The 21,192-nt window shown below is 46.8% G+C and overlaps 2 protein-coding genes across 2 annotated transcripts in view; one reads left to right on the forward strand and one right to left on the reverse strand.

Annotated features, from left to right (window-relative positions):
• The window catches only part of MAEL (maelstrom spermatogenic transposon silencer), a 31,028-nt gene extending 22,261 nt beyond the window's left edge, over positions 1–8,767 (reverse strand). Inside the window, exon 1 of the mRNA XM_026038545.1 lies at positions 8,753–8,767. Within this exon, the coding sequence (XP_025894330.1) occupies positions 8,753–8,767 (15 nt within the window). The remainder of the gene's footprint in view (positions 1–8,752) is intronic.
• Positions 8,768–8,901: 134 nt separating this feature from the next.
• ILDR2 (immunoglobulin like domain containing receptor 2) overlaps positions 8,902–21,192 on the forward strand; it is a gene marked incomplete at its 5' end in the record, with an annotated part of 29,836 nt that continues 17,545 nt past the window's right edge. Inside the window, 3 exons of the mRNA XM_026038546.1 lie at positions 8,902–9,238; positions 10,320–10,439; positions 20,788–20,844. Coding sequence (XP_025894331.1) covers positions 8,902–9,238; positions 10,320–10,439; positions 20,788–20,844 — 514 coding nt within the window. The remainder of the gene's footprint in view (positions 9,239–10,319; positions 10,440–20,787; positions 20,845–21,192) is intronic.

Below are 21,192 nucleotides of genomic sequence, written 5' to 3' on the forward strand. Positions count from 1 at the left end.
GCCTGCCCGCCCTGCCGCCCCGTCGGGTCCGGGTGCGAGGGGAGCGGCGGGCAGCCCAGCCGGGAGGGCGGCCCTGGGGCTGTGCCCCACACATGGCCGGCAGGGCAGCGGGAGCCGCTCTCCCACCTGCCCCGCTCGGGCCGCTGCCCGCGGAGAGCAGAAGAGCGCGGAGAAGGGTCGGGGGCTGGAGCGGGCCCGGGGGTTGGAGCGAGGTCGCGGGGAGAGGGTCGCGGCAGCAGCGGGCAGAGGCAGCGGCTGCCCCGGGGCCGCGCAGCAGCCGGGCTCGGGCCGGCGCGGGCGGCTGGCGGGCTGCGGGGGACGATAGAGGCAGAGGGCAGCAGCAGAAGCCCTTAGGTTGGGTGCCAAATATTTCCCACCGCGAGTGTATCCCACAGGAAAAAAAAAAAAAAAGAAAAAGAAAAAAACCCTTGGGCGCTGCTTTTCAGGTTTAGGATTCAAAGGCAGTAAATTCGGCTTTTAGCCATAACACCTCTCTCCCACCACCCACCCACCCGTTTCTTTGCTTTTTCACTCTGAGTCATCTCCAGCGCTGGTGCTCGCCTGCTGCTCCCTCCCAGCGCTCACGGCCTCCCCTGGAGCTTCAGCTCGTGCTCCCTCCCTCCCTGCCGGCCGCTTGGCTGCCTCGGAGCGAGCCCTGCCGCGGTCGGGGGGTGCCCGAACGCTTGGACCTGCTGCTGCGCTCCCCCCGCGCCGGGCTAATACACTGATAAGCAGCTTCCAGGGACTGGTGAGGAGGAGGAGGGCAGGGTGTACATAWACATGACATTACATTCCTCCCTCCTTCTAAAGAGCTTCATTATGTGGGCATGCCTGGCGAGGTCAGGACTTTCCCATCGGGAGAGGCTGGGCTGTCGGCACCTTCCCCGCCCCTGCTAGGGGCAGCTCGTGGCTACTGAGAGCGCCCGGCTGCGCTTCGGAGCGCGCGGGGTTTGTGCAGAGCGGGAGGCGCTGCAGCGCGCGGAGCACCTTCCAGGCTCCCCCGCCCTCCGCTTTGGAGGCAGGACTGCCTGTGTGTGGTGCCGCCGGCAGGCGCGGGCAACAGGTTAGCGGGGAGCCGGGTGATGGAGGCACCGCATGGGTCCGTGTGCGCCCCTCCTGCCCGCCGGCCCGTGCTCCCAGGGATGGAGCCGGGTGATGGAGGCACCGCGTGGGTGCCTGTGCGCCCCTCTGCCCGCCGGCCCGTGTGCCCAGGGATGGAGCCGGGTGATGGAGGCAGCGCGTGGGTGCCTGTGCGCCCCTCCGCCCGCCGGCCCGTGTGCCCAGGGAGGGAGCCGGGGCCGCCCGCCGGCCCGTGTGCCCAGGGAGGGAGCCGGGGCCGCTGTCGCTCCTCACGGCCGCGAGCAGGCGGAGAAGCAGAGGTGTGCGTGTGTACCTGTGTGTGTGCATGCATGCATGTGTGTGTGTGAGCGTGCATTCGGGAGGCTTCTCCCTCCACAGTGGTTGTGCGAAGGAATGAATGGTCCTTATCAAGGTAAGGAGCCCTAATGCAGCCAAATCAGTGCACTCCCGCCCTGATAAAGAGACTGGGGGGGAGGGGTGTCAGAAGGTGAAGGGAGCAGTGTAAGAGATTGTGCAAGATGGGGAGGAAGCAGGGAGACAAAGGGGCAAAAGAAAGCCCAAGAGCTTCTCACCCCCCTTCTTTCCCCTCCTCCGTCCTTTAGGTAGGCTGAGAAATTTCTAATCAGCACTCACAGTGCCTTTTCTCCCAGCAGTAATTCCTCTCTGTCCTTTGTTTGCCTTTAATTTTTGGCTCTTGCATTTGTCTTYTGTTTGTTTTTTTTTTTCTGTGCRGGGYGACTTGCACTTGCAAAAAAATCTTGTGTGAAGTACAGGGGGCTTGGTCAGGCATCCCCTCCTCCTACCCTATTCTCCTTCACACCCAAAGCTAGTGTTTTTAATGACAACAGCAAGTTGTCCCTATCCTGCTTGCTGAAGTGGCACGGCTTGGGATGTGTGTGGGAGTGTGTTCTTCTCATAAYGGGGAAAAGAAGGTACCATTTATCAAGTGCCTCCAAGCCCTTTTGTACAGCTGGTTCTTGTAAACTTCCAAGCGTTGTTTCGTTCTGCAGCAAGGCCTCCCCTCATGCTTATTCTTAGTGCTTGATTCCTGGTGCATTTAGAACAAGAGAGAAGTGCTGCACTGGAGGCTGAAGTTCAGCATTTACCCACAGAGCAGTCAGAGCAAGGTTTTTCTGTTGGACTCTTAAAGCTCAGCCTCAGCCCAGAAAGACAGCAGCTAGGAGACTGTCTGCATTAAAACACGATCTTCTCTCCATCTGAAGTCACTTTTCACTAGCAGTTTGATGCTCAGTAACTTTCTACTCTCACCATGCAGAACAAGTCGCAGGAACTGTTTAACATTGCAAGGGTGGGTACATTTGTACCTCTGCTTTCGTAGCCACAGTTTGGGAGCCCTGGAAGGGCAGGCAGCAGATCGAGGGGGGTCACTGGAGCACAGTTGTGCTGATCTCTTTCCAGATCAATTGAGCCAGCTCCCAGGGATGACAGAGAAATGGGCTGCTTTCCTCTGCATTATTCTGACTTCCTTGATTGGTGGTATCCAACATAAGCTCATGGGAGGGTGGGAAATCACTTTTTTTTCCCCTTCTTTTTATTCTTGTGGATAAACCCTGGAAAGGGACTCACACCAATGAAAATCCCAATGCCACTCCAAGGTTGAGCATTATGGCTTCATGTTACAAGGCTTGGATTGAAGTAAGACCACTCTTCCAGGTCTCTTCCTTTGTTCTCAGGCTTCTGCTAATAACTGACTGTGAAATGATCGCTCTGGGAATGATTTCTGAACCAAGACTGTGAAACAGGAGCCACCCGACAATTGTAGTAGCCTTCAAACAGTAATGAAACAAGGTGAATTTGATGTGGTAGCCAAAGTTGAACTGGTAATTCACCTGAAGACATCCAGGGTGGCTTTGGGGAATGTGCAAAAAGGGCAATAGAGAATATTTAGAAAACTGAGTGTCATGAGTGTGGGCAAACTGGTGTAAGAGACTGATGACCAGAAAAGCCCATGAAATGGCCTGGGAAGTTTTACAGAATCACAGAATGGACCTCTAGAGATCATCTAGTCCAACCTCCCTGCTCCAGCAGGGACACCCAGAGCACAGGACACAGGGCGGCATCCAGGCGGGTTTGGAAGATCTCCAGAGAAGGAGACTCCACAGCCTCCCGGGGCAGCCTGTTCAAGGGCCGTCACCCTCACAATGAAGAAGTTCTTCCTCACATGGAGATCTGTAATTCTGTGATGCTCAGCTCTGAAATACCAAAGACTTTGTAAGGGCTTTTGCTTCTCCGGTGAAGTCAGAAATGCCAGTTGGCTTGGGAACTGCATCACAGGATGGGGCAGCAGGAAGAAAGGCTGTCTCTTTCTTTCTGCAAACACTGTCCCTTTGCAGAATCCAGACCGTGTCCTTTGCAGAGTGTTTTCATGGCAGGGTTCTGTGCCCTGAGAGTTGCGGGTGCAAGGCCACGCTTTTCTCTGACTGCTTTGGTTTTGCCCCCTTCCACCTTAAGCAGCTGAGGGCAAAATTATGTTTTGCTACAGAGCTGTATAGATCAATACTGTGCTTCTGCCTCAGATGCAGTTGGCCTGTTTAGACATTGGTCTGTTGGTGGCTAGCAAAAATGACAATGAATAGCCCTGGAGGTAAGAATGGAAGTCAGACTGGAGATAGACCACGGTATCCAGTTAATTTTTGGTAAGCCAGTCAAAGAATCAGATGATGATGGCTTTTGCTAATGAAGTGCATGGAATGGACTTAGACCAGCCTTGTTTGTAGAGGCAAGAACCTGTGCAACACAACTGTGGTGATCGCCCTGGCTCTCCATTCACCTGCTTACACCTCTTTTTAGTCATCTAGACTTTCCACTCTGAAGCCTGGATCTTGCTCTTYCTGAATTAGACTTGATCCACCCTTGGAAGCCTTGACAGTGTGTCTCTCTTTAGCAAGGGAAGAAGTTAACACCTCTGACTCATGTTTGCTAGCCAAGACTCCTAAAAGAGGTGCAACATTTCACCTGACTAGTTTGTTTTGATCAGGAAGTGATGTAAGCTGTCCTAGGAGCCCAGTAGCTTACCAAGGGGTATCCTGTCCAGCCCAAACCCTTATGTGTCCTCTTGGAATAGTTCTCCTGACCTGCTTAGCTCAGGACCTAAGGACTTTCGTTATCCTACATGTACCCCTGCCCCTTGTGTCAATAAAGATGCTTAAAATCTGTCTTTTGTAGTTGCATAGGGTCAGCTGTGCTGCCTTGGGCAAATGGTGGCGTGGGCCAAACAACTGCAGAGAGAGAGAGAGAGAGAGAGRGAGAGAGAGAGAGAGAGAGAGAGAGAGAGAGAGAGGTGATGCACACAGGAGGTGAAGAATAGCGTGTACTGCCTTCTCTTGGGCTCAGCTCCTATCTTAAGTGCTGGAAATACCTGAGACCTGTTATATTGAACTGTATTTGGTTGGTCATTACCCTGCCTGCCCAGGGAGGTTGTGGAGTCTCCTGCTCTGGAGGTCTTCAAAATCCACCTGGATGCCACCCTGTGCCACATGCTCTAGGTGTGCCTGCTTGAGCAGGAAGGTTGGACTAGATGATCTSTAGAGGTCCCTTCCAACCTTAAATATTCTGTGATTCTGTGATTACAGGGATTAGTGTCTCACATAAACTTTAGTCATAAAAGCCATCCTTGCAGTGAAGCTAAATCTTCCTGGAACCCACCTACCCTGGGGGAAGCATAGGCTCCTTCTGAGGGCAACTGAAAGCAAATATCTAAATTATCACCTCTGAATTGCCCTTTCCCTTCTAGTCATAGGAGGCACTTAGCAGCGATCAGGCTCACAAGGCTGAATACAAATACTCCCCTTCTATAATCACTTCCTGGAATTTTCTTTAATCACTGCTRAAATGTATTAGTGATAGCTTGTCTCTAATGTTGATTGCATAGTTTGAATACATAATGTGAGGATAATTTAGTAGGGAAAGAATTAGCGAGAAGGGAGATGGATGCACGTTTCCAATAAGAAACAGTCAAAAAATATTTGTTGAAATACAATCTTTTTAAAGCTCTTTCTTTATGAATGTATACAGAGATGAATGAGCACAATCACACACTCGAATGTAAGCACARACATGGATTCTTCTGCTTTCTAAGAGTAAGGATATTATGTTTTTAAGGTGTACCTGATTAATATTTGCAGACCTTTTCCTGAGGCTTTAAGAGAATGAGAAAGGAGGGTAAAATCCTCATGTCATACGACTCTTGGAGTTTGATTTTTTTCTTGTGARAGTTCAAACCTGGTGAAATTCATAATAAACAGGTTACCTCTCTGGAGTGCAGGAGTTAGGTTTCTGTGATTGTTTTGGAAGGAAGGCCAATCTTATTCTGTCCATGTTAGTCAAAACATAGCAGAGCACAATGCAGTTCTCTTTCAGCCCTAGTCATATTAAGCTAAACCAAGAGCAACTAAAGTCTGATGTCACTAAGCTTGTCATCATCTTTGGTATCTTTCCATCTTTGGTATCTTTTTGCACTGTTGTGTAAACATTGAACGTTTTTGTCCTCTGATATATGTAAGGCGTTTCCTATCTTGGCTCATATCTTTGGAATATGTTTGATTTCAGCAACTTGTTTTCCTCTTTGACACGAGCAAGCCCTAAGCAGATCTCTGCAATTTGCATGCACAGGCACARCTGATAGGTGTAAAGCCACAATCTTGTCGTCAGGCAGCCTAGTATCTCGTTAGCCTTTTTAATGGGTGCTGTTATAGCAATGGCATAGAATCTCACTTGCTTTTTTGCTTGGTTGTTTTTTCATTTGTTTTGGCAGAGGAATTAACAGATATATGATTTCCCAGTTCAGCTCTGTGTAATTATAGGTATATGTAATTTGACTTAAATAGATCTAGAACTCCCATTGCTCTCATCTTTCAATCTGAGGTACCTTGTTGCTCTTGAGTGCTACTGTTGGAAAAGATCTCAAAAGAATATTAAAAAAGATAATAGAGAACCCAGGACAGGGTACATAAGATGCTAGATAATTTAATACAGATCTCCCAAGCATTTTTTGATATAGGAAAAAAAAATCCCCAAAGTTGGTTACAAGTTTCTTTTTCTCAATACAGACATTTACATGGGAGTGAGGAAGGGAAAGTTAGATGAGAATTTGCTAAACCTCAGTTAATCATTTATTAAAGCAGTCCCTGGGTTGCCCAATTCATTAATCTCATTAACAGGGAAGGAGGGCTACAATGCCTGGGTAGCTGAAATCAGCACTGTGTTTACTAAGCAACAGTACTTAGTTCACAAGGGAAAGATTTAAGAGATTCACTGTGTCACTGTTTCTTTCCCCGAAGTTGAAGTAATGTGATGGGTCACTTGATCAGCTCATGTCACATGCTGACTGTGGCTGCAGACAGCATGGGGTCAGGCACAGAGCYGCCAGAAACAGGCTGGGCCTGGGACCACTCATTTCTGAAGGTGTTTGTCATGTCTTCTGAATCAAAATGCGACCCAAGGAATATGGATATCTGGAGAGAGGAGAGCAACACAACGTCACCCCATGGTTCCTCATGCACACCCTCCCCTCCACATTTCTGTCCCTCTTCTCAGGCCCAGCAGAAACGTGCCTGCTGCCACCACTCAAGTTATCACTCTGCCTGAGCCTCAGCAAAGTGGTGGGATGGTCTCATGCCCYGGCCCCTCCGGTGGGAGCATCTTGTAGGAACTTGAGCAGTGCTTTGTAGTATTCTGGAGAATACATGTGCTGCAGCATCTGAATTTGGGTCCAGACATTTCTGGCAAATTATATCTGCTGTGCAACTACTATATACATAATATCATGCCTTCGTGAGGTGTCAAGTAGAGCATTTCTGCACCCTTGTGCACGGCAAGCCTTCACTCAGTAGACCTCCAAGTCAAATCCTGCCCTGACCAGTAACTCTTTGTTAGTATCAGTGACTGCCTGGCCTCTTGTCTGAAATAATATTTAGTCTGTAGTGTGCTTTTATCCTCTAACTGATGTTTATAGACTTTGTCATGATTGACAGTAGATGTTGATGACTTGTCAAAATGCATTTTTTGGTGTCGCTCCAAGCGTCACACTCTCCTTTGCTGCTGGCTCCTCATCATGAGTTCTTCGCTTACTTTTGCTTTCCAGCTCTTCAGCTGGCTCTAACTTGACCCAGTTCCTCCGTGCCTGCTGTTGGTGCCTTCACTGCGCACTCTCTCTCTGCTCTAGTCTGTACCTTTCTTTTCCTCAGTTCTAGAAGAATCTTCTATCATTCTAGTTTCTTTTGCTATCTCCCATCTACTTTTCATCTCCAGTTTAGATTGGGTGGTTTATTTTTTGCTGTCTTATTTTCTTCTCTTCACTACATCTTTTCCTAATCTCTTGCAACCTGGTTGCAGTCCTCTGAAATTATTTTGATCTAGGTTGAGACACGTTCTTTAGCTTCTTCCAGCTAAATATTAACTCTCTTCATTTCCTGATCATCATCCATTTACCCTTGTGCTTCCTATACTTAACCTGGAATTTTCTTCTTTTTCTGTCGGTGTTTTTCTCTTTCTCAGACTGCTTCCCTACACCAGGAAGACTTCTTTTTTTTTCTTCTCCTCGCTCCTTCATTTCTCCCTATGCTTCTCCCAACCTCACTAGTGCAGCAGTTCCTCTTCCTATGTAGTATGAATACTCCCCCCTGCTTTCTTCTGTGTTATTTCCTTGTGTCTCTTCCTCTTCTTTTTCCTGCTGTGCGTTGCTGTGGGTTTAGGGGCATGCTGCATGTATGGGACCGCCACCATCAGCACTCTCCAAACTGATTTGCCTTTTTCCCTGTACGAGCTGCTTGGACAGGCCCTGGTCTTCCACAGCTACAGAGAGTGCCCTGCTTCAAAGCTCGTGCCACCTCAGGCACCCTGTTGCTCTTCCTATGCCTCCACAGGCAGGCTCATCACCGCTCTGGAAGGTGTCAGCATGTGTTTCCAGCACTGTGCAAGTGCTTTATAATCACTGCTGCCTGCAGTGCGAGAGGGAGGCAAGGAGGGGCATGCGTGGGAGACTTTTGCCGTTGCCCTGTGGATAGATGGAGCACCTCGTGCTCCTGAGGGCTCTCGGCTAGCATCACTCACCAGCTCTCAGCTCTGTCCTAGACTRCACAAGGATGTGGCAGCAGTCCTGTATGCAGTTCATTGCCATGTGTCTTCTCTGAGGCCATAATATGTCAGYCTGGGATGCAGCTTTCCTGTCAGCTGATGGATAAACATTCCATGCTGAAAGCTATCTCTTCCCTGGGAACGTAAAAAGCTTGAGCGTCCAGGCTGTTTTTCTCCACCCCTCCCACATGGAGCAGTTCCTCTCGGTGCCGCATGCCAGTGCTGGCAGGAGCTGTGTGTTTGGGGCCACCCTTCCTGCCTTGCTGGGTTTGGCATGGCAGCAGTGTGCTGGGCCAGGGCTGGCACAGCAGAACTTGGGAGGGGAAAGAGTTGGTCTGCTTTGGGTCTCGTGTGAGCTCGTGGTCTAGCCCCTTGTCTGACCTGCTTTAGAAGTGGAGTCTTGATGTCCTCAAATCTCTCTTTCTTATCTCAGAATTTGTCGTGTAAACCATGAATCAGCATGTCACTGTGGTAGGGTCTGTACAGAGTATAGGAGTACTAATGTATATGAGCCTTGAATCCCATGGTGCATTATTCCTCATTGTGGCTATAGTCTATCAAAAAAACAGAAACTTACTTTTGCTGCCAACATCCCCACTTCTATACTTTAAGGACTTTTGTACTCCAGCATGTGAAACTGATGGTCATTTTAATTTTATGCACATAAAATGACTTAATTTTCTCCTCAAGACATGCAAAGGCATATGACGCTCATAATTTTGTCTTTCAGCCGAAGTGGAGGGATTGCAAGTGACTGTACCTGAGAAGAAGAAGGTGGCCATGTTGTTTCAGCCTGCTCTCCTTCGCTGCCATTTCTCTACTTCTTCCACCCAACCAGCTGTGGTACAGTGGAGGTTTAAATCTTACTGCCAGGACAGGATGGGAGAAGCCTTGGGTATGGCAACTTCTGGCTTACAAACGATGAGCAAGAGGAACCTGGACTGGGATCCCTACCTAGACTGTGTGGACAGCCGGAGGACAGTCCGTGTTGTGGCTTCCAAACAAGGATCTGCCGTCACAATAGGGGACTTCTATAAGGAAAGAGATGTCAGCATTGTCCACGGTAACTCTCCTGTCCCAGTGATGCTGATGAGGGGTGGAATTGGCAGTTTGGGATGCTAGAGGCCAGCAGTAGTTTTTCAATTGACTCTTTGCCTTCGTAAAGTCTACTGAAAGTGAGCTCTTTTTGTGTCACACATTTCGGATTCAACCAGTCAGACTGTGCAGGTCTCTAATCCCAACAAAGAACTCTTCTCTCCTTGACAAAGGGGAAGCTCTAGTTTCCAAGTCTTTTTTTCTTGGCCTCTGTATATTGTTCTGTATATATATGTTTTCCTTAGCACAGGAGAGCCAGGAAGAAAACTATAAACTCAGTCTCTGCAGGCTAGGTCTGTCTTCCTTAAACACTCCTCTGGTGTTTCCTCCCTTCTGAAAAAATACTGTATGTCTCACGTTCACTCAACTCGGGGCTTAACAGCCTACTCTGTCATGAATCCTACAGCCACACAGCATGAGGCAGTGTGAAAAGAAGAGATTTCAGTGGGTTACATCAAACTGGGGAGAGATAAGGGGTGGTAGTTTGCCATGGAAGGCTGCACAAGAAGATGTCACTCAAATTTGTCATAAGCCCTCTGTTCGACTCATAAGATTCCCTAGACAGAAGAGGAGGCAAGTCCTGGACTCTTTGATATGGAGAGCATGCACTTAGTCCCCGTAGTGGGGACGAGGGCAGTGTTTTCCCTTCAGTCTATATATCTCTTTGGCAGATGACTGAAAGGCAACAGAGGAGATACTGCCTATACCGTTCTTGTGTGGCACAAGTGCTGTCAGGATCCCAGGTCTTAGCCATCAGGGAGGACAGAGGGTGATGTTAGTTAGCCCTCCTGCTCTCTGCCCTTGCCCCGTGAGGTCCTTCTGTGGCATTATCAAGCTTCCCATTGATAGCCTCAGAGTCTTGAGCCTATTCAGCTTTTTCTCAAGTAGTGCAATATGCTGAATAAACTCAACGGAATGAACAGACTCACCCTTTCCTCTTAGCAAGGAAACTGGTAGGATTTAGGAGTGGAAGCTGGACCCAATGCTTTCAACTCCTCACTCTGAGTGGTGGTGTAGGGAAACACTGACTTCTCTTGTTTGCCTTTCAGATGCAGACCTTCAGATTGGGAAGCTGATGTGGGGAGACAGTGGGCTCTATTACTGCCTTATTATCACACCTGATGATGTGGAGGGCAACAACGAAGAGTCGGTGGAGCTACTTGTACTTGGTAAGTTCTGTTAGCATATTGCCCTGTCTTCAGTAGACGGCTGATGCATCTTTCCTTCTGTCTCTCTGCATATCTATGCACCATTTTACTGCTGGTCTAAGATTGGTATGTAAAACAGTCCCTGCAGTACCTTCACCATTGCCTTGCACTTTGTGTGCTTGTTCACACCTAGGCAAAGTGGGTGGCAAATGCTACCAAACCAGAATAGTCATGTTTACACCCACATTGATCACACTTTACACAAGTGTAAATGACTACAGAAAGTTCAGGACTGTGGAAACCTTCAGAACCCCTTCATTAAAGGCATAAAGCAATAAACTTGCAGCAAAGTGAACACTTGAGAATGATTTTTTTTTTTAAACAACTTGAGAATGATTTTTTTTTAAACAGTCTCCTAAAAGTCAATTAAAATGTATGTTTTTTTTGCAGTCTTTTAACATTCCCTTGGTGGAACTTTTGTGACCTGTTGGGTTGTCAAGACATGTTATAATGAACAGCATGGACATGTCAGTATGGGAGATATTTTGGGCTGTTTGGCTAATTACAGTTGTACATTTAGAGGTACAGTTTCACAATGACCCTAACCAGATGTAAGCTGATGCTGCCATCCTCCCTTCACTTGCACACCTGACTCTTATGGTCATGCTAGCTTGTGAAAGGAGACAGTAAAATAATCCAGAGTGGCAACAGCCACTGAGTTTTAGTTGATTTTTTTTCACCAGCACGAGATCTTTGTGATAACGACATCCACCGTTAACTGCTGCCATTAACTGCCGATTGTTACAGGAATAGCCTACCAATTAGTAAAGAGCAATCAGTGCAACTAAATAGAGTACATTGATTGTCCCAGTAAAATGCTACAGGATTTCTTCACCCTACACGTGCAAGAACTTTCAATTTTGCAGGGGTTGCCTTAGCCCAGAATTCCAGGTAAGGAGGGATACTGGGGGTCTAGCTGGAGGAGCTGGTCAGGGGTCCTTCCTGATCCCTGTTCAACCCATCAGTGCTGGACTCTGACCTTTATTCCCTGAGGGCAGGGAGTATGTGACTATCCTATGGTCATCTCTATAAGGTGAGCCTTCCAGAGTCTTCAGAGGAGTTTCGTAAGATTATCTGCTCTTTGCACCATCAACAAGGCCAGTTTCCCTTATCAAGTGTTTTGCAAGTCTTATCAGTTCTTCAGCAAGATTGGCATTGTTTGCAAATTTTAGCAAAGTGAGACCACTGCCTCCACAAATATTCCCACTTCCCGATCTTGTTGGGATGAGTACCCAAAGTTTCCCTATGCTGTTTGTGCCATTTTAGCAGAGTTTGTGCAATTCAGTGGTTTCGGTTGTTAACTCTTTACTTGCCCATCACTTTCTATTGAACTCCCTTGTGCAGCATGATCACCTGAATCAGCTTATTTCCTGTTCCCAAGGTTAGCTTTCAGCAATGGTGCTTCCTGTGAAGGAAAGAGTAAAAAGGTGGATCTGTATTKTGTGATACCTGCAGGTTAATTACAGAACATATCTATTGAAAGCCATTGATTTCATGGCTAAAAYTGGAATATAATTGGCATTTAAACTTTGGAGCTATAATAGTCCTTACAAAATAAACTCGGACTGATAGGCTTGGCTGAGTGATTACAACAGTGCTATCCCCTCTGCTCATTCCTTCAGGTGTTAATCAGGTAACGGACAGCTGGGGGGTGGGTCCCTGCAGAAATAGTGCCATACCTCTTTCCAAATCCACAAGGTGACTGGGTGGCAGATACCAGTAATAGGCGCAAGCCTGACCTGTGATAAGTCAGATGACGCTCTCCCTGACAGGGAGCAGCAGTGGCCGTTGTGCAGCCTCCTCAGAGGAGCTGACTGTGGCAGCGTGATGATGAACTGTTGAGTTTTGTCCTTTCTTCACCTTCCTGACTGGATTTGGTATCTCTGCTATCTGTGTCTATAACTGTGCTCAGACTCCAGTGATGATACAGTGCCATGGTAACAGGAAGAATTTGTTTTTCAGCGTGTACAGAAGACTCTGTGGGGGAAAAACAAAGAATATCCCCTCATCTGAGATTGGCTTGATGGAGCCCCTGGTCCCAGTTTATTGTAGTTACACTGGGAGAAAATGTGTAACTCAGACTGCATCACCTGGACTGTGTCTGCTTCTCTCTTCACTATAGCCTGTGTGCCTGATGTTGGGAGTTCCTGCGGTTCTCTTTGCTAAGTCTGGCAGTAGCAGGAAGGCATCCCTATTGTGGGCACACTTTATTCTGCCATGTGCTGTTTGGCACAGTTTATGTGTATTTCTTCTCCTGGGTAATGTGTACTGAGGTAGCATTCCAAGTTTTCATAGCAATTCCAGGTTACCTACCCATCTTCCCTCCTTTCCTCTTCCCTTTTCACCACTGCCTGTATTTCTTCCTTCTCCTGTCTGTCTCTCTAGTACTGTCTAGAAGAGATGGAGGCAGTAAATAGTAAAGATACCATTTCTTATCTTAAAAGTATCTTAWGAAATACTTTTTATTCCATCCCAGTGCTCTGCCAGATACTAGTGACTTGCAGGAAGGCAGTGACTACTGATGTGGATCTGRGAGAGACCACAGTCCTAGGGCTGCTTGGGAAGAGAGTTTTGTTTGCTGCTGTTGGTTTTTGCATGGAACCCAGATTCCTTCCCTTTTGGAGCAGCAGGGTCAGTAGAAGGATGGTATCTGTGAAAGATGCTGTGGTTCTCATAACACATTACCATTTGCACCCCATTGACAGTGTTTTTTTCAAATAAATTTCACATTGAATATAGATAGAATACATGAATTGGCAGTTTGAATAAACTTTAATTTCTTTCATCTTCTGAATAGGAGAAAATGGGAAAACGAGAATAAGGAATGAAACCAGTCAGTACAGAAAAGGAAGAAGGAAAATGTCCGTTCTGCTGGTCCTACATTAATATCAAAACTTAAGGTGTATTTCACTTAGAGATAGATGCTACTCGAAAGGACAACTTCATCCTGCTTAGAAATCTTGGAAAATCTGAAAGGCAAATTGTAAATACCTAATGGTATGAATAAATGAATAGAAATTTGTTTAGCTAAAAATGCAGGATTCTGCTTTTATCCAGTGAACTGCAACAGAAAAATTGTTCAGAAGCTGCTATATCACACCTTTGAGAAAAATCCCAAACTTGAGAGTATTGTAGTATTCCTTTGTTTTCTTAGGGAAGCAATCACAAGAACTTCCATCTCTATTTGAAGGTTTTCCAGCATAATCTAAGTAGTGAGTCTGCCTAGGTCATGATGGAACTGCATGTTGGGATCGGGACACAATAAAGAGATTGGGTGGCTCTAAGTAGCATCAGAAAATCCCATGATCTGTCTTCATTTCAGGCCTGTTTCAGAAAACCAGTTATTTACATGCATTTGTGTTCAGCAGAGCTGATAGGATTAAAAAAGCATACCTGATATTGAGCATGTACTTAGGTACGTTTTTGAAAAGACCATTCAATAGGTATTGCTTAGTCAGGGACTTACGCTAACCCTCTTTCAGGGAATCAGTACAGGGATGTGAAACGGAATAGTTGTAACCCCTGTTACTGCTCTGAAAGGCATTGGCTGGAATGTACTGCAGAGTAATGAAAAGAATCTAATTTAAAAGTATTATTAGACTTTTATTAAATATTTGTACTTTAGTGGTGCTTGAAATCTCTGAACAGGTTCCAACTTGCTAGAAACTGTACTAACTCTGCTTCTGCTGCATCAGGGTTAACACAGAGCTTAGCAATTGCACGACAGGAGTCAAGTGATGTTCTCTGCACTCATGTTTCTCAGTAGATTATTAGATCCCGTGGCTGACATTACACTTAGGCTACTGAACCCATTTGCAACTTTATATATTTAAACTTTTTTTTTTAATAATCAATGTATGATTGAACCAAAAATGCTGAATTCCTAAATTTAAGAATTTAAGAAGGTTCACATTCCTATTTTAGTAGCTAACTAGCTTATTTAAACATGCAGGTGGTGTTCGTAATGAAATTGTTTTTCATAGCACTACTTTTCATATGAACTTGTCCATGGGCTGTAGTAAAGTCATTAGGTGCAGCCTTTGTTTAAGAAAACTTCATGTGTCTCTGTGCAGCAGGTGCAGTCCTTTAAATGGAAGTACAGGGCAATGTCAACAGATGCCCTCTCGAGCTTTATGTGACCCAGCTCGCATGAGGAGGTAGTCTAGCTTAGTTGCATGATATCGTATATATCCCCAGTTAAGCACAGGCAAGACCCAGAATTTGCCAGTAAGATGCAGAGTCTTGTGAAAGCAGCTCTACAGCTCCCATCCCAAGCTRCTACATCTACTGGTGTACTCGGAGTGGTTGACCATATCAGTGCCTAACCAGTAAGTCTATGCAARCTTGGGAATGTTTGCTTTGCAAAATTTGACATAGCTTAGACATACTTGGAGTTGCTTCATTCCTAAGAACATATCAAGTTCCTGAAAGGAGCAGGAAGGTGATCCACTAATCCCAGTTGCTGGAATGATGAGTTAGTGACAGCTACTGTTGGACAGCTACAACCTTCTTCACTTGACCATCCYATTTGGCAGTTAATACTGTGTGAAGGATGTATCAGTGGAGTATTATTTTATGAATTAATATTTTAGAAGCTTTAGCTTCTACAGTCATTATGTTTTAAATTGATAACAATTAGCAGTTGAGATTTTAATTTAGCAAGCACTTAACATTGGTTAACTGAGATCTTTGGTAACTCACCAGTCAATCAATATTCATATTCTGTAGAAACGAAATTTAATAAGTCTAACACCTATTGGTAGGAATGAAAGTATACACATACACACACAGAGAATATTTCACAGTAACTAATGCACTAACACAGACATGCGTTGGCTTACAGAGAGGATAAATCTCTACTGGGACGTGTGTGTATGCTGCTCTGTATTAATAAGACAGTTCTTACTCAGCAAAGTGACTCAATACCTGGTATAAAAATAGCCAGGTTTGGAATCTCTTGTGTGCCAGGAGAAGTGGTGTTATAAAAGTTGATGTAGACTCAGAGAGAGAAAAATTCTTGAGAAAATTTTCCCTTAAAGATGAGAGTTTCAGAGTCTGCTCCATGTCCCTGAAAAGCCACCAGTAAGGTCTGAGCAGTAGTTGGTCACAGCGGTTGGCAGCGATGTTGGTGCTGTTGGCCCTGCAGCGCTGATCAGAGGGCCTGCACTCAGCCTGGGCAGTGTCCACGAGTGACTTTAGCACGCAGGCTCTCTAACCTTCAGCTGCRCATTAGTGACCGAGGGCCAGCAGACAAAGGCAGCGGAAGGCGCTGGAGCTCTGCRCTTGAAAAGCTCTCCCAAAGCCCTGGCACCTCGTCCCCCCACACCACCAAGGTGTGCGGAGCCTCTTTGGGCCCTGCAGCCCAACCTCCGCACCACCTCCTTGGCGCTTTTGGAGCTGTCCCTTTCTCCTGCTCATCCCAGCCCGGGCCACGGCCCGTTATTTCACACCATTTAGAAGTGCAACTTGTTGCCAAGGCTTTTTTTACCGCTCTTTTCCTCCTCCTTTGCCAGCGACAGCCACACGCTGCTAACAAAGGAGACTGGCGGATTAAAAGACCTCCCTTACTAAGGTAGCCATGGCAACAGCCTCCTTGGAGGTCTTTGTTGCCTGCTAAAACTTTGATCTCCAAGAAGGGCTGCTGCTGTTCCTCCCTCCAATTGGGAGAGGGAAAAGAAAGATGGGGAGAAAGGATAAAGTTTACTGCTAGCAGAGAGCACAGAGGAATTCATTGCAGAGCTGTGCGCTCCCAATAAATCTCGCCAATGGCTTCCTTGGAAAAGTACCTGATTTACAAGGGCCACACTTCCTCTTCTGTGCTTCCCAGCCTCTGTGTGGGACAGGGTCTGATGCCAGGAGCCTGTGGCCATGGCACGACCTGGCACGTTTTTTTGCTGCTGAGGAAGAAATACTTTCTTCTGTAGCTGCTGCCTCCCATGTTCCTTATAGCTGCTGACAGGACAATTTTGCAGCCCTCAAAAAGAGAATGGATTCAACATTTTTCTCCCATATTTACCTAATATTTATCTAATTTATGTAACTAGCACTATTCCCCTGTTTATCCAATTGCCACGTTCCTGATTGCTGCTTCTCTTCCTTTACTCACATTTAATCATTTAATTTCAGGTGCAGCACTTAATTATTTTTGTATCTTTTCTCTACAGAATCTCTGCAATGTATCTGCTTGACTCCAGTTTCTCTGTGCTTTATCATCTGCCCTTCCCCTGAATATTAAGTTCTCCTTACTCTGCTCCTTTTCTATGTTGCCACCTTCTAGCTCTGTTCTGCATCCCTCCAGCCTCTCACGGAGCAGTGATGCAATTCACTTGTAAGAAGCAGCAATGTGTTTTATTGAGATGAGTGGTAAATAAGACAATGGTTTAACAATATTTAATGACAAAGTTCACTCGGTTATTTTCTGCATAGAGGACAAGGTCAGACAAAATCATCAGAGAGACCCTCCCTTTGAGTCACAAGGTTCAGCGTGGACCCTTTTGCTTCCCAAACTCTTTCTCCGAGGTACGGCTGGAGTTAGTCTAGGTCCCAGACTTAGTCAGTGGTTTATATCTACAGGATTATGTGCACAATCAATCAGAGATGCAACTTAGTGAAGTTTATGTTGTTTCTGCATGCTRTTAGTCACATACCAAGGATGTGTTGTGGGTAAGGGATCAACCTGAAGGAGTAACCTCAGCCTCAAAGAATAACCTTCAGAGGACTCCCCACTCAAGGAGAGATCCTCGCATACAGTCTGCTGCCAGACAGCATTGCTCAGCAGACCCTGGGGCTGCCCTCCCTCTATGGGGTAAGATGACTGACTCATCATATTTGCTTATCAGTATTTTGGTTGCTCAATTAGCCTTTAGCTATTGTACTATTGTCTCTCTGCCCAGACTTCTGTTTTGCCAGATGCAGCCATCACAACCACTGGTGGTTACTGCCTAGGCAAGGGCGGATGAGGGGAGTAAAAGGGGAAGTTGGGTCTTGAGTAAAGTTAGGAGTGAAAGGGCCGGGTTGAGCGCACTGCCACAGAGCCCTGGTGCGTGTGGGGCTCCCGGCGAGGGGCCTCTGTGGGTGGCGTGGGTGCGGAAAGCAGTGTGCAGCGTGGTGGGAATAGAGGCGGGAACGTGTCCCAGATTTTTGCTGGAACAAGGACAAACTTCTAGTTCGAACAAAGCCACCCAAGGACGACTCTGTTAAACTGGGCCATCTATTCCCTTTTTCACCTYGGGGTATGGACTGGGGCTCAGCAGTGTGAACTGGCATAAGGGCTTGTAGCACTTGTGGGCAAGGAAGAAGCTCTGGGGAGAGGATGAAGTGAGACAGCCATTTCAATTCATTTATCTAAATGTCTTTGGCCTGCTCTGTGGTGGGCAAAGCCATCACAGAGGGGCAGCACAGCCAGATGGGCCCGTAGCAGGGCCTTCTACTAAACTACCTCGCAGCCTTGGACCTCCATTTTTCAGTTTCCCCTAAAAATAAGAAAAGCAAGGGGAGCTTGTGCCAGGTGGGAGGCGAGGTGAGAGCCCARCTGGATCCCAGTCCCCCTGTGGCCTTCCCACTGCCACTGCCCTGTGCTGCGCTGCTTGCGCTCTCCCGCTGAGCATTTTTGCTTCACTTGTTGCTCACAAGTTGTGGGAGGAAGGTCGGAGGCGCCCGTTGCTGTGGGAACATCAGGACGAGCCAGCCCGCCTGGGTCAGCCCAAGCCTTGCACTAAAGCCTGCTTAGCAGCCYGCATTAAAAACGAGGAGAAAGGGGGGAAAGCGCTTGGCAGGGGGAAGGGTTATCAGTGAATTCATTCAGCCCATGGAGAAGGACCGCCATGCATTGCAAGCTGCTGGGGACACAGTCGCTCGGAGACGGGGGTTTTGTTTACCGCAAGCCAGCTGGGCTATTCACGACATCAGCGGTGGCCACTGGTGCAGTTTTGCTGCGCTAGACTCTTTGTGCATTCCTTTGGTGGCTGAGCCTTGTGCCAGCTGGGGGCCCTGGGGCAATGCAGGGCTGGGAGGTCACTGGGGAGGGTCTTCTGGGATGTGTGTGCCCCACTGGCAGGGTGAACAAATTCCCCCTCCTGTCCCAAAGCAGAGGCTGAGCAGAGCTGAGTGAGGTTGTGAGGGAGAGCTGAGTGAGGTTGTGAGGGAGAGCTGAGCCACTTTGGTTGCCGTTGTAACAAGTGAGGAAGAGCTCCCGGCATGGTTGTTTCTGAAAGACACAAGGTTGTTTCTTTGGGTGTTGCATCTTAAACGTGGGAATGCACCACTTCTCCCTGGGAGGCCTGGGGCGCCTCTTTGTAAGCCCCAGCACTTGCAGGGATCAAAGCTCTTCAGGTAGGTTCAAGACAAAGCAGGCAGCCATTTAGACTTAAGATAACATTCTTCCTTTTTACAAGCGTCTCTGCCTTATCTTTGTTCTCATAAATAGCAGTTCTAAATTAGTTCTTTGCCTCTGGCTATCTGTCCATGGACCTCTGCCGTCCCCCACCAGGGATGCATACTGAACACGCTCTGCCTTTGCGGAGCCAGAGCACAACAGGAATGAGCTGCATGTCCACTTCTGCCTGTATGCTCTGCAGGCATGCAGGGCACATGTACCTTATGTGCACATGATGGCCTCTGTAAGGACTGCATATTGGTTGTGCATGCTCTGAAAACAAGGAATATATTTAATATGCATGTGGAACACATGTACGTCTAGAATACTGCCATGCAAGGCATATGTTTGGTGTAAGCATTTGGAGCCCACCAGTGATACCCAAGACTGATCCTGAGCATGTATCTTGCCTWTATCTTCTGAGCAGAAAGCATACATGAGTACTGTCAGGTACCATTCTAGCTATAAGCAGTTTGGACACTTGATCCTTACAGCAAATGGACTACAAAGAATGACATGAAACTGTGTGTATGTGTAAATGAAAATGTTTCCATACGGTAGCAAGAACCCTATTTTGAAGTAATAAATGAACAACAGTTATCTGAAGGATCAGCATTGCATCTTTTGCTAAGGCTTCCGGAGTACATCATGACTAATGATGTTACAGTGAGTACTAGAAAAGCTTTGATGAGTTGCAACTGGTTGCAAAACACTGCCTGAATTCAGAGTATGTTTATTATGACTCCAGCAGGCTTCCTCGTGGATTTTTGATCTCTATGGAAGCTCTGCTGAAACAGTGAGGACAAATGAGAGTGAGAATCTCTTTGATTATAATATCTTTCAAGGACAGACTAGAGGTCAAGGCACTTGAGATTCAGTTTGTCGTTGTGTCTGAGCACTGCCTAGTGCAGGATGTGAAGCACACGTGAGGAGGCGAAAGGCAGCCTAGWTTGCACTTGCTTAACATGGCAATCTCTTATGGTCCGTCCATGATATATGCCTCTTTTTAGAGTGCAGCTCTCATACTTCATGTATGTCTTTGAAAAAGCTAGCATGATCCTGATACTATATAAAAGAACACATAGCACAGCTGCTGTGTAGCGGATGTGTGTGAACTATAGCTGAACGCAGTACGGGTATTTGCTGTGTATTAGAAAAATCCCAGACATTCAGAGTCAAAACAATGAACCAAACTGCCTTTGGGCTTGGATTTTCTTTGTATTTAGTTCTGAATTAAAATAGAGCTTTGGGATTTTGTTGCTGTTGTTGTTATTCTTTTGCAAAGTGGTCCCAGGCAATTCTACACAAATCCTTCTGTGGTTGGCTTGCTTCACTTGCAAGTTGGCCTCATTCACACAATCCCATCAAACTGTGCATGGATCTTGAAGTAAATGGCATATACCCATAGTCATGCTTCAAGGATTCTCTCCTGAAGCTCTCTTTCCACATAGAGAGCACCACTTGCCTGTGTTGAATGCATGTGGCTGACTTACCAAGTGCACTGGGTAAAAACCATTTGACGTTCACCCCACCTGCATCAGTCCATTTTCAAAGCAAAACAAATCTATCCAAGAGCTGTACATTTCCAGGATTTTTTTTTGCGTGTGTGAAGCAGAACTCTAGATGATGCAGGCTAGCAGTCATGCCGAGGGGACCTCCCTCTTGTCATTTTGTGTCTGGATCGAAGAAACTGTCCTAAAATTCTTTCCCCTGACTGCTACTGCTAAAGATCAAAAGTAAGGACGGAGAGCTAGCAGAAGTGCTGAGGYGAGCACCATGTGGGGTGCAGGATGACCTCTCTGACTGATAGGAGCTCACTTAACAGRGTGCAAGCGGGCTGATGAGAAGGGGCCTGGAGGCTAAGGCAAGGGGCTGGGAAGTGTGTTTTTATTGCAGTAACCTCTCTCCTTCTTTTCCTCCTTCTGTCTTTTCTAGGCAGGACAGGGCTGCTTGCTGATCTCTTGCCCAGTTTTGCTGTGGAGATTATGCCAGGTATTCAGCCATTTCACCCTTTTTTATCCAGTCCTCTGTCATCTTGTCTGTTTATCCCTCTGCAACATCTTTAATGTGGTGTGTGTTTCACTATTGCATGTATCTTATTTGGGGAAGAAAAGAAAAAAAAAAAGCCTCATTTTTTAACGAAAATGTGCTGACTGGAGAACTGAGAGCTGGTGCTGGGAGTGGAGGARGAATGGTCATGCCAGGAGACAACCTACAGAGATGGTTAAAGTCGTKCTGGGATGAGTGTGAGGACAGGAGGGCCAGCACCGTTTGTGGGAGGTTTTACTTTGAGCTCTCCCCCTGTTAGGGCAAATGTAGCTCCAGTCCAACCTGCAAGAC

Source organism: Nothoprocta perdicaria, unplaced genomic scaffold, assembly GCF_003342845.1.
Source record: "Nothoprocta perdicaria isolate Ctin4 unplaced genomic scaffold, notPer1 scaffold_212, whole genome shotgun sequence".
Lineage (NCBI taxonomy): Eukaryota > Metazoa > Chordata > Aves > Tinamiformes > Tinamidae > Nothoprocta > Nothoprocta perdicaria.